The following is a 13,778-nucleotide window of genomic DNA, read 5'->3' as shown; positions in this document are numbered from 1 at the left end:
GTCGCAAGCAAGCAAGTGTGCCATGAGAACTGAAGTCAAGCAACCTTTTTTGTTTGGTTATTTTTGACGCCTTTTCATCTAGGACAGTCTCAGCCGATATATATATATATATATATATATATATATATATATATGTATACGGTCTAACTTACCTCATTTTAAGCCTTCTAACATATTTCGCGCATCATGGAAAGCCACCGCAATCATACAACTATTTAGGCGATGTTCATGTTCGTTCACTGTTCACCGAAAGTTGATAAACCGATCACTATCGCAGCGGTTAGATTGTTTAACTAAACGGAAAGCTGGACGAACACCTTCGTGTTTGTTTACACTTCTAATGAAAAAGAAAGATCACTCCAAAGAAGTTATACTGGTCGATATTATTTAATACGTTCTTTGTACACGCACTCACATTCATTCGTCACGCACTCCTTCGCACATGCCATTGTTTAGGCCTTGGCAGCAGCGCGGGCCGGGTAGAATTCGGCGGCCTTCTGGGCGTCGTCGTCTCCCAGGATGGGGGTGTCCTTGTCCTGGAAGAGGCGCTCGTTGAGGTAGTAGAAGTCCTTGGCGCTGTTGCATGGGATGGCCTCGTCGAGGAAGGCGCAGGTGAAGGAGGCCTGGTTGAAGACGGTCTGGTTGCCACAGGCGAAGGCGTGGTGCTCGAATTCGACGTTGCCGTTCTCCTTGGTCACACCGCGGCACACGTGGAACACCTGGCAGTTGGTCTCCAGGTCGGCGTAATAGCCGTCACGCGTGCACTGGAAGGACGACTGCAGGGCGCGGCCCAGCAGCAGCTCGATGCCGTCGGGAAGGGGGGCGGCCTGGCGGCGAGCCTGCGTTCCAGAGGGGAGCACAGCGTATTGACATCTTACTTTGGTTACAGGTGACGTCCATTTCTTTAGGTTCACGCCGCCCATACCGTTTGGCCTGAATTGGCGTGATTGTCTGCAACCTAAATCTAACGAAGCATACTTCCATTTTACTTTCGTACCTTCTTGACCTTTTTTTATCGAGTTATTCACGCAGCAGTTCCGATTGGCGTCCCATGTTGCTGTTTAGAGGCAAAGACGGCTAGGGCTCTATATTTTTAGAATCCAACGCGATCATGATTATACATTCATGGCTTCAATAAGGGCACTATAAAATTGAAACCGAGGTTGCAAGGGTTACTCTGTACCTTGTAATTCGAGAGCTTCCGTACGGAGTCAGTTGGCTACAATGTACAGAGCATGGAGAAACGTGAGTTGCGAAAACAAAAAGAAAAAACTGAGCTCATTCTTCTGACAGGAGCAACGTCACTTCTTGCGTGTACTGCGATATGCCACAAATGTGGGCGTTGCCCGCTATCACCGAGCTCCTGACTTAAGCATGGTACGCCTAAACACTGTAGCCTGCGCAAAAGCGTTGCTAAATGTGGCAAAATTTAGAGTTTGAGGTCAGGGGTTTTACGGGAACACGTCGGGTCGGGAGAAGGCATGATAGGTAGTTAAAAACTGGACAAAGACCAAAAAATGAATAAAAATTGAGACACTTTCCGTCTCCCGCACGGCAGCAGAAATGTTTTTTATCTTACATTCAATGGTAGGCATCCCGTTTTAACGACTTAAAGCCGAGCGCTGGTGTACGTCTCCTTTTCACGTTGTGCGCGAGCTTAAATTTCTGCCCGGTTAGGATTCTCGACATATTAGCGAATACGGCTGCGCAGTGGCAAAAAGCACTGTCGAAGAAAGATTTTCCGGAATTCGGCACCTCAGCCTCAGTACCCACAATGTAGCTTTCGTTATTATTAATGTATCATTGATGCATTTTACGACGAACGCAACTCCGTATATAAGACAAACGTTGCTCTTGAACCGCTTTCACCTCTGTGCTACTGAGCGACGCAGTGATGGGCGGAGGAGAAGGGTGCGTTTTTCGTAGGGCTGTAGTTGGCCTTAAAATCTTGCAACGTTTTGTTTATTGCAAATGCAGTTTCTTCCATGTTTCCTTAGTTACTCCTTCACGGAGGAGTTCTAGTCGGCATGCTGCAATACATCTACAGCCAAGAACCCAAGACTTGCAATGGTGTTGAACAGACATGCTGGCCAGAATAACAGGTTTCATTTAAGCTCGATGTACAGCAGCGCCAGTTTATTTCCAAAGTTCGCTTTCATCTTTTAAGCATGCAAAAGAATGCTGATTGTTTCCTTGATATGTGATGAACAGTAAATGAATGCAGCATTAAAGTGTCATCATTGGCAAGCATTAAAATTCCGCCCTTTCGAATATTCCCAACGCGTGTCCGCAAAATTAGGACCTTGTGGTTTTGATCTGCGTATGTACATAACATATTGATAGCAACGACATGAACTCATTGCGGCATTGCTTAAACACACTCGCATCTTCAAACACCAGGCAAGAATAGGTGCAGTACGTACCCGTGGAACGGCAGCGACCAGAGCGGCTGCAAAGATAATGAATTACAATTTAGTCATTGTGTTACTCAGGAACCGCGAGAAAAAAAAATGTGATAAACAGCTGGAATTCGTCAGCACGCACATTACGAAATACATTCTCCGCTGGCTTCTTATACACTCCAGACAGTTATATTGTATACTACGCACTAGTATATATCTATTGCGGTCAAATCGAGTTATTGCACGATATTTCAGTGATAACACACGCCAGTAGACAACGAAGCAGTGAAACAGCCTTCCACCTAAGCGAAACCTTAATTGAAGTTCGGTAAAAGTTTTCGCTGTTTTGGGACAGTCTCTGCGTCAAGAAAATTTACTCGTCTGTAAGCGGTGCGTATATGACCGGCCAGCGTGAGTCATGCTGTATTCTCAACGCTGGTGACACGCGCTGTTGTCAGCCATAGGTCACGAGAGCCTATCAGTGACGTCGTCGTCTCGCTTCTTTTCGACTGCGTATTCTCGCTCGACGTAGGGTGACCATTAATGATAGCTAGCAGTGAGGGCCAAATAGATAGTCAGAAGCACGAGCAGTGACTACCGGATGCACGACAAAACTTTGTCTCGAACCAGAGTCCCCGGTAGAACGGGGCAACCAAAACTAAGCGCACAGGTTTGCCGTGCTTTAGACATGTATGCCCAGGCTATATCAAATATTGGCGGGCAGATATTGCATGACTGCCTAGGCTCGCAGCGCGCAGTTATGTCATGCCTGAATTGAGATTGAAGTAACGGGCCTTCCAGTCAGCTGAAGAATTGTTCGGTGCCAGGCAGAACATTTCAGCTGTCAGAACGCTATCGAACTATAGTGCTCATGTTGGGCAGTGTGCTACGCCTCGACTGCGCTCCCGCTTGCCATAGCTTTAATTCATTTTTGCCCGTCTTCGAAGATGTATTCGTCTCATGAAAACAAGACTTTCACGATCAGATTGCGTGTGCTATCGTTTTTATACCTTCTTAACGCGACATACTGAAGAGTATGATGAAACTTACCCAGAAGGAGGACAGCGGCAGCCTTCATGATGCTGGTTCGCGGCAACATGAAAAAAAAAGAATAAGCACGCCATTGATCAGGAATACTCACTCTCGCTTTCTCCCTACACCTTTAGGATGTGACCAAGCGCACCGGTAATAACATAAGCTAGCATTAAAAAAAATCGGTGGCTCAAGAGCGCGCAAACAAGCGCATACGCTGGAAATTACTAGTCAGGCGAGGTTTTCTTGTATACCACATGGAAACCTGACTGTCATGATTCGGAGTTAGGTAGGCATAGATCGAGACAACATGCGAAGAAACTGTGGACACTCCCAGTTTCTTAAGTAAAACGATGGTTGCCAAAAGTTTATGCAGGCGGAAGAAAAATCATACCTTTGCGTGTAGTGCCGTGGCTGTGCCACAGCATGGCGCACCAACAGTTAAAAAGACGGCGGTGACGTTTGAAATACGTAGGATATGCCATCAGTAGCGGCAGAGGATTTCGACCAGCTGGTGAATTCAGTCAGCGGCGCGGTGCATAATGATTGAATGAAGCTAGAATCGAATGAGGCGACTGGCGTTTGTGCTACAGCTGGGCTATACCTACGAGCCAAAAAAGCCCTCGGCAGCTGGATTTTACTATTTGGTTACACTGTCAGGGTTGCCTTTTTAATGATATTTCTCGTTTCCTGCTCTCTTTTTGCTGTTCTGCGTTTCCTCGTACGATACCAGGCTCCTACTGTTGCAATAGACGCGAAACATGCGGGACATATGATAAAAATGAAGATAGTCGTATGTAAAATAATTGTTACAAGATGTTCAGCCTATGTTGCCTACAAAATGCTTGACCTATGTTAAAATAAACTAATTGCAAGGGCAGCTTCAGCCTGATTTTTCTGGCTAAGCAATGGAAATTGCTGCTCTGGAAATAAAGGCATCCGGTCTTTGGAAAAGCATAGTCGATAAAAAATAAAGGCCATGTTCCTGGGCAATATATGGGCGCTTATGAATGGTATTTGATGCAGTGTTTTTATCGCATAATTCATTTATGCTTCCACGGGTCCAGAATACCCAAATTATGGCAGAAATTCCGACAACACGTGCTGGCGACTTCAGAACGCGCATTTTGAAATTTTGCTTCGGACTGCGTGGTTAGCTATTTGGGAAAACCGACCTTCATGTCCGTTTGGCATTCGTTGCCTCAGTAGGCACCGGTTGCTCATTTCTAGTATTTTTGCGTATTGTATGCGTTCTTACATAATCAGATGTGGCTTTGGAAAAGAATTCTCCATTCTTTCTATAGTTTTGAGGTTTAGAGATGCCTTACTTAAGATAAATGCCGTTGTGTTTTACAAAATTTTGGCCTGGAGCCTAATAGAATTTTATCGTCTGTCGACAAGATGCTCTAAAAATTCGCAGTCAGAAATTGGACCCCTGTTTTCCGATCAAGCTATCACACTTCGATCGCACATGGACTTTTGCATCACGCTTAGCGATATCTAAAGTGAATTAAAGATTGAGACTTAGCATATTGAAGGTAACCGGACTATTTCAGTGTGCTCTAACATCAAGTAAAGCGCTGCCCGCTTCATTGCCCAAGTCACAAATATCTCACTACGAAAACGGTGCTTTCAATATTCAGTTTTGCATCACGAAGTATCTCATTGTCAGGGGTCGGGGAACACTTCCGATCGAAGCTCGCGTGGTAAAATTTTGATCCTGACCACGTGAGGTAACTTTTTGGAAGTAAAAGTTCAAGAACAGGGACCGCGTGGACACGGTTTATGTTACTTTACTGGCTGGTACGGAAATATAGTTGGGTAATCTAGGCACCCCGATAGCTTACGTCGCTTTGCGAGGGTCCGCGAGAAGCTGCACTATATGCCGCCCCCCCCCCCTTTCGCAAACACACAATTATAGGATAAAAGATTCAGGGCCACCACAAACCGAAGAACTCCACCGCTACCCGGTTCCGCAGAGGTGTTCGAAGTTTACAACGACGAACGACAATTGTATTCCAAGACGACGTCCTCGAAACAGCGCGCGCACTTTCGTTCCTCTTTCAAGCGGGGTTCCGCGGGCACAGGCTGCTGTTGAAATCCCACTTCAGTGGACGACTCACCTGATGATCGCGTTTCCGAAAGAACTCGCCAACGGAGTCCCAAGTGTGCGGTTGCTACTTATACCTGTCAGTTCACCCTCTCCTACTCTGCACTCTTTCTTTTTTTTTAACATCCAGTCTGTGGTGTCATTTTGAAGCCGTTATCCTCGTCCATCCCGTCCACCTTCTTTCCGCGGCATCGTCTTGCAGTGCGCCATATGCGAGAATCCGTGTGCCACACATACTAACTGACCGATTAAGGAAATGCGAGGGTCACACGAAAGGCTGCAAGTCAAAGTTAAGACGAGCAAGAGGACAAATTCTTGGTCGAAAGAGAGCGATTGCGAAAGCAGCCTCTCGAAAATAAAAAAAACTTTCACGTAGCATCTCATCGTTGCCGACACGCTCTTCGGCAATTATACCGTTGCGTGCCGCATTACTTCGCGCGGTGCTACATTATTACATGTATCGAGACGTGTACGCCTGCCAAGCGTGGTCACAAAATCGTATCTTCTTTTTTCTTTCTTTTTTGATGTAGGCGGTAATCCTGTTTCGCGAGGAGCAACTTGTCTGCTTGCACTTGCGTGTGGTGCTTCAATATTGACCCTCGAGGAGCAGTGTAGGCAAGTAGGCGCTTTGTAGAAACTGCAGCTTCGTGAAGCGAAAGAGTGAGGCGTTGCGCTAGATTTATGTTATCTGCTACTGTAATCTTCGATTCATTTGAGAGCACAAGTGACGCTTGTTCGCAAATCTTTGTTTGTAAAGTTTACGCAAAGCCTGGTCTCTAGCGTCCATTGTAAGCCTACGGTTTGGGACGATGACATTGTTAAGCGCTGCGCTACAGATTCAGCTGCAGAAACAAGGCGTTCAGTTACGGACATATAAATCTGAAACCTCAGCTAAAGTAAGCCTACAGATCCAACGCTGATGTTTCGATCTATAGGACGCGAAGTTCTTATGAAGCGGTTATAATAAAATGCTATAAATGTGCCCATTTCGTTTGTTTTTTTTTTCGTAAAAGAAACTGGCGCCAGCATGGACTCTCGCTCACCCGGACTGTGCAACGCGACAAACCTTATATTGGCTTGTATCAGCTCGCATATTCTTGTTTATTTCAAATGTGCAGGCCACTGCTGGGCCGATCGCCCCTTTGTTTGTATGTGCCATTGTATGAAAATCATCACCAACATCGTCAGCATGTGCGCTTCATGCCCGGTCCCAGTTGCGGGTGCGTTCTACAGTAGGGGAATGATGATCGTCATCAACGCGCGGTGATGATCTCAAAAAGCTGGTTGGTAGCGCGATATGTACCGCCCGCTTCTAGGTCATTCTCCCGCTGTGGGTATGCGGCATACTATGAAAATCATCATCATAATCAACACGCGGGCGCGCTCCTTGGCCGATGCCTGATTGCGAGTACATACCGTAGTATGAAAATGATAGCGATCAACACGCGGTGAACTTCTAAAAGAGGTAGTTGGCGTTGGCACAATGTGACCCCCGCATTTCTTGGCCAGTTTGTTTCGGGCATGTGCGCTTGTACCGCCCGCTTCTTTGGTAGCGCCATTGTATCTATATCATCATAATAATGATTATCATTACCAAGACGCGTGTTTGCGTCTTGGCCGATACTTCGGTGTGGGTATGTGTCATATTAGGAAATCATTACCATTATCAACTCAAGGCGATCAACTACATCAGCTACTTCGTGGTACGATGTCTTCCGCCCTGTTGTTCGCCAATCGCTCGCTGTAGGTTTAAAGCATAATATAGATATTATCATCATAATCAACAAGCGAACACGCTTCTTAGTTGATACCCCCTTGTGGGTACGTATTATATTTTGAAAAGCCATTATAACCATCAACACGAGCTAGTTGGTGGTAGGACATCTACTGCCTGCTTCTTCGCCAATGCCCCGCTGTGGACAGGCGCCCATAGTATGGCAATGCATCATGATAACATGTGGCGACCATCTCATAGAGCCAGTTGGTGTCGGGGGGGAGAGAGAGAGAGAACAATTTTAGTGAAAATGCCTGCAGAGTCGGTTAGGCTCCCTCCACGCAGGGAGGACAAGCTTTTCCCGCGACGCGGCCACTACGTCAGTCTCGTGCATTGTGCTCCTCGAGGTCTTGGTTCCTCGCTACTTCCGCGGATCCGAGAGAGCCGCCGCCCCCTTCCTGGGGGTGCTACCCCCCTTCTCCTAGGTTTCGCGAAGTCGCTGCCTCTCTAGAGCTGCCGAGACCTGCTGGACGGCCTTGAGTTGTGTATCTTGGTCATAGGTCCTCGTTGCAGGCTTAGCTGCGGCGGGATCGTCGTCTTCTCGCTGGCTTCTCCTGGATTTATACTACAGTCCCAAAGGATGTGAGCCACGGTGGCTCTCTCCTTAGCGCACAGTCTACACACGTCACTCGCGTACACGCTCGTACACACGTGCTTAGCTAGTGCCGGGGTAAGCAGGGACCCCGTCTGTAATTGCCTGTATAACACTGCCTCCTTCCGGGTAAGCCCCGGGTGAGGTGGCGGCATAGTCTGTCTGTTAAGTCTGTACCACTCACTATTTCGTTGAAGGTGGTCATCTTGTCCTTGGCACTGCATCGCGACTAACACTCCGAGTCGGCCGTGCTTGCAGCTGCGCGGTTGGTTAGTCCTCGCGCGGCCGAGTTGGCCTTCTCGTTGTGGTTCACGTTCCCGCGTTCCGACACGTGACTGCCCATGTGGGCCGGAAACCACTTGATCACCACAGCGCTTTTGCGTCCGATGTCTTCGGCATTGCGCAGTATGCGCGCAGCCTCACTACATACCCTACCCTTGGCGTAGTTCTTCACTGCCGTTCTAGAGTCACACAACACTGTAGTGCATCCGGGGTCGGAGACGGCCAAGGCGATGGCCACCTCCTCCGCCCGGTGCGCCTCTCGAGTCCGGACGCTCGCCGCGGTCTTCGTTGCACCCGTCGATGCCCCGACAGCCACCACCGCGTATGCGTCGCTGCTCCCTCGATACTCCGCCGCGTCCACGTAGATGGCGCCTTCTTCTCTGGCGTGGAGGTTCACGAGAGCCCTGGCCCTCGCCAACCTCCGCTCCTTGTTGTGCTCGGGGTTCACGTTCCTCGGGCTCGGGCAGACCCTGAGCTTTCTGTTGATGCTATCCGGTGTAGGCACGTCTTTCTGCTGCTCGCCTTCCCTCGGCTCGAGGCCAAGGTCCCGCAGTATCTTTCTTCCGGTTCTCGTTTCAGAGAGACGCTCGAGTTGCGCCGTTCTCTGTGCTTCGGCTATCTCGTCCAGCGTGTTGTGGACTCCCAGCGCCATGAATTTTTCAGTTCTCGTGCTCCCGAGGAGGCCGAGTGCCGCCTTATACGCCTTGCGTATGGTGGCGTCTATCTTGTTACGTTCGCTCGGCCTCCAGTTGTGGAAGGCGGCCACGTACGTTATGTGGCTAACTGCGAAGGATTGAACGAGTCTAGTCAGGCTCTCCTCCTTCATCCCTGCTCTTCTGTTGGACACCCTCTTGATGAGTCTCATTGCCGCGGCCGCTTTGCCCGCGAGCTTGTTGACCGTTTCACCGTTGACTCGGTTTCGCTGGATGAGCAGCCCGAGCACTCGAATCTTCTCGACCTCCGGTATTACTTGTCCTCCCGCTGTCGTGACCGTGATCTTCGGCCGCTCGTACTTGACTTCCATATTCTTTCTTTTCCTGCCCGCTCCTCTCGGTGGAATCACCAGCAGTTCTGACTTGGCCGGAGAGCAAACGAGTCCAGACCCGCCCAGCTGCTCCTCGATGGCGTTGACCGCTTCTTGCAGCGTTGTCTCGATATGCCCGTCGCTTCCTCCCGGTACACATAGCGTAACGTCGTCGGCGTAGATGGTGTGTCGGACTCCAGCTACTCTTTCTAGCCGGTTGGCCACCCCGATCATCACGAGGTGGTCCGTTCCGTCAGGAAGTCTTTGATGTACTGGTATGTCCTTCTGACCATGTTTAGTCTGGATACTTGGGCCAGGATAGCCGAGTGCCTCACTTTATCTAAGGCGCTCTGCAAGTCCAGCCCGATTATGGCTCTGTTGTCCTTAGTGCCCGTCGTATCGTCGATGATCTCATTCTTCAGTAAGATCATGGCGTCTTGCGTCCCAAGCTTCTTCCGAAACCCTATGATGGAATTTGGGTAAAGCTCCGATTCTTCCAGGTAACGCTGCCACCTGTTCATGAGAACGTGCTCGAGGACCTTTCCCACGCACGAAGTGAGCGAGATCGGCCTGAGGTTCTCTATGTTGGGCGGCTTGCCAGGCTTGGGGATGAGGATCGTCTTGGCTGCTTTCCATTGCTTGGGCAGCCTTCCTTCTTGCCAGCACTTGTTGTAGAAGTTCGTGAGCGTTTCGATAGCCGCTTCGTTGAGGTTCTTGAGCGCTCTGTTGGTCACTCGATCGGGACCCACGGCGCACCTGCCATTGAGATCCTGGAGGGCAACTCTGGCTTCCCATGTCTGGAGGTCTCGATCTAGCGTCTCGTTCTCGTTGCCTTGGTAATCCGGGTGTCTTTCCGTGGGGGTGGTCGGTAGGTACTTGGCGTCCAAGCGCCCCTTGACCTCGTCCTCCCCGTGTTCACAGATTACCTTGTGTAGGATTCTGGCCAAGATGTTGTGTTGGTGGCCCTTGGTCTTGGTTTCGTAAAGGAGGTGCCGTAGCATGTTCCATGTCATGCCCTTGCGCATCTGTCCGTCGTCTTCGTTGCAGGCCTCGTTCCACTGTTGGGTGCATAGCACCCTGCAGTGGACCTCCATCTGCCTGTTGAGCTCGGCGATCTTCTTCCTTGGACTTCGGTTGGTTCGTCGCTTTTGCCACCTCGCTTTTATGGACTGCTTGGCTTCTATCAGGTGGGCCAGCCGACTGTCCATCTTGTCTATCCGTTCGTCCGTCTCCAGCTCCTTGGTAGTCTTTCCGTCGTCTCAACTACGTTGGCCGCGCATTGCTCGATGTCCGTAATGTCCAGTTTCACCGCGGGTAGCGCATTTCGAAAGGCGTCCCAGTCCGTAATGCGATGCTTCCTTATGCCGCTGTTGCCTTGGCCTTCGAGCGGTACGACGACCTCCACGATGTAGTGATCGCTTCCCAGCTCTTGGCCCGTGTTTCTCCATTTTGCTTCTCTCGATCCTCCGTCGGTTTTGACGAAGGTAAGGCCCGGAGTGGTGTCTGTCGTAACCGATGTGCTGATCCTGGTGGGAAAGGCCGGATCCGTGATTAAGTTCAGTCCCACGTCGGTGGCGTCTTGCATGAGCTCTCTCCCCTTGACCGTCGTTCTGTGGTAGCCCCAGTCTTGGCTCGGAGCGTTGAAGTATCCGCACACTACGAGCGTATTGCTTCCCGCGACTGAACTCGCTTTGTGGAAGAGTGCCTTGAATTTCTGTTGTCCGTGGGACGGATTGCTGTAGACGTTCACCAGGAAAGTGCTCTCCTTCCTCCTCTTGCCCGTGATTACTTCCACCGTGCAGTGTTCGATGGCGCTTCTGCCGATCATTTCGTGTTTCATGAAGGTGATCCCTTCTTTAACGAAAGTGCAGACCCCTCTGCCGTTGCCCTTGGACGTGTCCCTTTTGCTCGGCAGGCTGTCGTGCGACCGGTAGCCAGGTAGTCTCGGCGTCTCTTCGCTGTGTGTTTCTTGAATCATTATGACGTCTGGTTTCCTCGTTAGTTGCTGCAAGTGTTGCTGCAGCACCGCTCTCTTGCCGGTAAAGCCGTTGCAGTTCCAGTGCCAGACCAAGAGGTCTCTCACTGGCGGTGTGGATGCTGCTGTACGTGCTGTCCCGTCCATGATTGCTGCAGTTTGGCGATGATCTGTGCTTCCATACCTTGTATTTGTGCCTGTATCTGCGTCTGCAGCTGTGCTTGCATCTGCGCCATCATGTTGTGGATCGTGCTCAGTATGTTCGTTGTCATCTGCTGAACTGTTTGCGCGAGCGTAGTGAGGCGTTCGTTGGTTACCTTGCTGGTCGCCTCAAGACGGTCGAGTCTGTCGTCCTGTTTTTCGATTCTCTCCATTATCTTTCGTTCCTTGGCGCTCTCTATGGCTCTCCTCTTGGGAGCCGGTCCCGCCTCTTTCGTAGCTCTCGTGTCCACCTCGACCTCTGGTTCGTCCTCGGTTATCTCTTCTTGTTTCTTCTCTTGTGCGGGCTTCGGCAGCAGCTGCTGCTGTTGCTGCAACCCAATGAATGTCGTTAGCTTCTCGTTGATTTCCTTGATGGTTGCGTCCTGTGCGGCGATTCTCTGCTTTAGCATCTCGTTCTCGTCACTCAGGGCTTTTACCACCCCGTTCTCTTCTTGGATCTTCTTCGCGGCGTTTTGCGCTGGTGGTTGTCGCTTCTCTGCCATGTTTGCCTTGACTGCGTCGGCCCATGCGACTCTCTCGCTCGACTGCGACGGTCTGTGGCGGCTGGCGCTCCTGCCTCCCTTGCTGCTGTCCCTCTTGCGGCTGCTGTCGCGCTGCCTCGATTCCCCGCGAGATCTCTCGGGAGACGGCTCTCGCAGCGGCGGAAAGCTTTCCGGATCCGGTTATTGCTGCATGGCTTCCATCTTGCGTTCCCATTGCCGTTTTTTGACCACGTACGGCATCTTGTACTTGTTTTTGCTTTCCCTCTCGCCCGTTGGATGCTGTCCCCCGATGAGCTTGCACTTGGGCTTGCATTCGTGCTTGTGATCCTCGCTGGGGTTCACGATTCCGCAGCCGAAGCAGACTTTGATGTTGGGATTCGGGCATACGTCTCTTCTATGGCCGACCTTGCCGCATTGCCTGCACACGTCAAAGTGCTTGCGGTAAAGCCCGCACCTGACTAATATCGAGCCACACTTGACGTAGTTCGGTACTTTCTGTCCTGCGAAGAGTACTATCACCGTGGTTGTATTGCCGATTCTGTGCGCCTCCACCGCTAGGGGGTTGCATGGGTTCACGATGTTTTCGGCTATCTCCTCCGGGGAGTCGTCTACGGCTATGCTTCGGATGACTCCCTTGCCCGTGCCGACCGGCGCCGTTCGGTAAGCGCTGACTTCGTATGTCCTGCCTCCTATGTTAAGGCCTTTGACCTTAGAGTATAGCGTGGCACGCCTCTCGTCCGGGGTGCTGACCACGATGATGTTTTGCCTCGCGTTCGTGCAGATGGTGTCTGCTTTGCCTTCTTCCTTCGTTACTCGAGCCGCCGTCATGACGGCCGACATAATTATTGAAACCTCAGTTCTCGCTACGTTGAGACCTCCACGTGGCCTCATGACTATCTTGGTGTCTCCTTTCGGCATGTCTGTCGGCATCCTCGCCGCTTTCGTTACCAAGGCTGCAACTCTCTTAGCAAAGCTGGCCCTAGTCTTGGGTCTAGACTGGCGAGTAATGGCGGCGGACTCACCGTTTTCCTTGCCGGTCATGATCTGCTTGATGCGCTTGCCGGAGGCAGACCAGCCTTCGGCTTCTTCCGGTGTAATGTCCTCTCGGTGAACTTCAATGCACGTGCGCCCGTCGAGACTGCCGATGCTTGGTGCTGACGCCATGTTGTCTCCCATTGACGTGGCCCCTTCCATTGCGGACGCCATCTTGGTCGTGCTCGTCGCCGGGTTAGGCCTAGCGGCCGGGCCCGTCGCCACCGGTGGCTGTACTCATGGGAGGCCTACGTTAGGCTTGGCGAAAAGTCCGCACCGCAACAGAAGAAGTCGTCGTAAATCGAGAGAATCACGTACCGCTTGGTCAAAACTTGTACTGGTCGATGCCCCGCACCTTCGCGCACACATTGGTACCAATTATATCGCGGTAACTGCAAATTAACACTGCGTTAATTGGCATAACAGCAGGAGCCGATGAGAAGCCCGGCTCTTCCGCAGTCGTCTTCCTCTTCTTCTCCTTGGTATCGGCGTGACAAAACTATTCGCGCGGTTGTGGCTTGCAGCGCATCGTTTTGCCTCCCTTTTAGAGAACAGTTTACTGTAATAACTGTACGGTGAAGTGTTGGGTGCTTGTAGACGGGGCCGCTCTTCTGGCCGCTATCTAAATACTTACCGCGGGTAATAACTTTTTAATAAACATTTTTAAGCGAGGTGGCGGCAACATGTCGATCTACTCGGCGACAACCCAACTAGCGAGGAGCCCACCGACAGACCGCCCACCAACGCAGGCCAAACCGCGGGGATGGTAGGGAAAGAAAGCTTTCCAAAAGAAATATAATATTCAAAAATCAAAAATTAGACGATTGATTGCAGCGGGCATCGCGTAGTGC

The 13,778-nt window shown here is 50.7% G+C and overlaps 1 protein-coding gene and 1 pseudogene across 1 annotated transcript; both read right to left on the bottom strand.

The window, feature by feature from the left end:
• Window positions 1-381: 381 nt before the first annotated feature.
• Window positions 382-5,572, bottom strand: LOC142578045 (U-scoloptoxin(01)-Cw1a-like). The gene is made up of 4 exons (XM_075687463.1): window positions 5,558-5,572; window positions 3,453-3,484; window positions 2,424-2,449; window positions 382-839 (listed from the first exon to the last, which is right to left on the bottom strand). The coding sequence occupies exons 2-4, from the start codon at window positions 3,478-3,480 to the stop codon at window positions 453-455; spliced, it is 441 nt and encodes a 146-aa protein (XP_075543578.1). The 5' UTR covers window positions 3,481-3,484; window positions 5,558-5,572; the 3' UTR covers window positions 382-452.
• Window positions 5,573-11,239: 5,667 nt separating this feature from the next.
• Window positions 11,240-13,101, bottom strand: LOC142578044 (uncharacterized; annotated as a pseudogene).
• Window positions 13,102-13,778: the final 677 nt, after the last annotated feature.

The sequence above is a fragment of the Dermacentor variabilis genome, chromosome 4, assembly GCF_050947875.1.
Source record: "Dermacentor variabilis isolate Ectoservices chromosome 4, ASM5094787v1, whole genome shotgun sequence".
NCBI classification, from domain to species: domain Eukaryota; kingdom Metazoa; phylum Arthropoda; class Arachnida; order Ixodida; family Ixodidae; genus Dermacentor; species Dermacentor variabilis.
The sequence above is the reverse complement of the archived record's forward strand: the minus strand, read 5'-3'. Positions and strand labels throughout refer to the sequence as shown.

Excerpts from the sequence above, each read along its gene's own strand:
- LOC142578045 (XM_075687463.1), bottom strand. The coding sequence starts at position 3,480 with ATGAAGGCTGCCGCTGTCCTCCTTCTGG. Across the intron at positions 2,450-3,452 it reads TGCCGCTGTCCTCCTTCTGG|CCGCTCTGGTCGCTGCCGTT; the intron begins GTAAGTTTCATC and ends TTATCTTTGCAG. Across the intron at positions 840-2,423 it reads TGGTCGCTGCCGTTCCACGG|GCTCGCCGCCAGGCCGCCCC; the intron begins GTACGTACTGCA and ends TCTGGAACGCAG.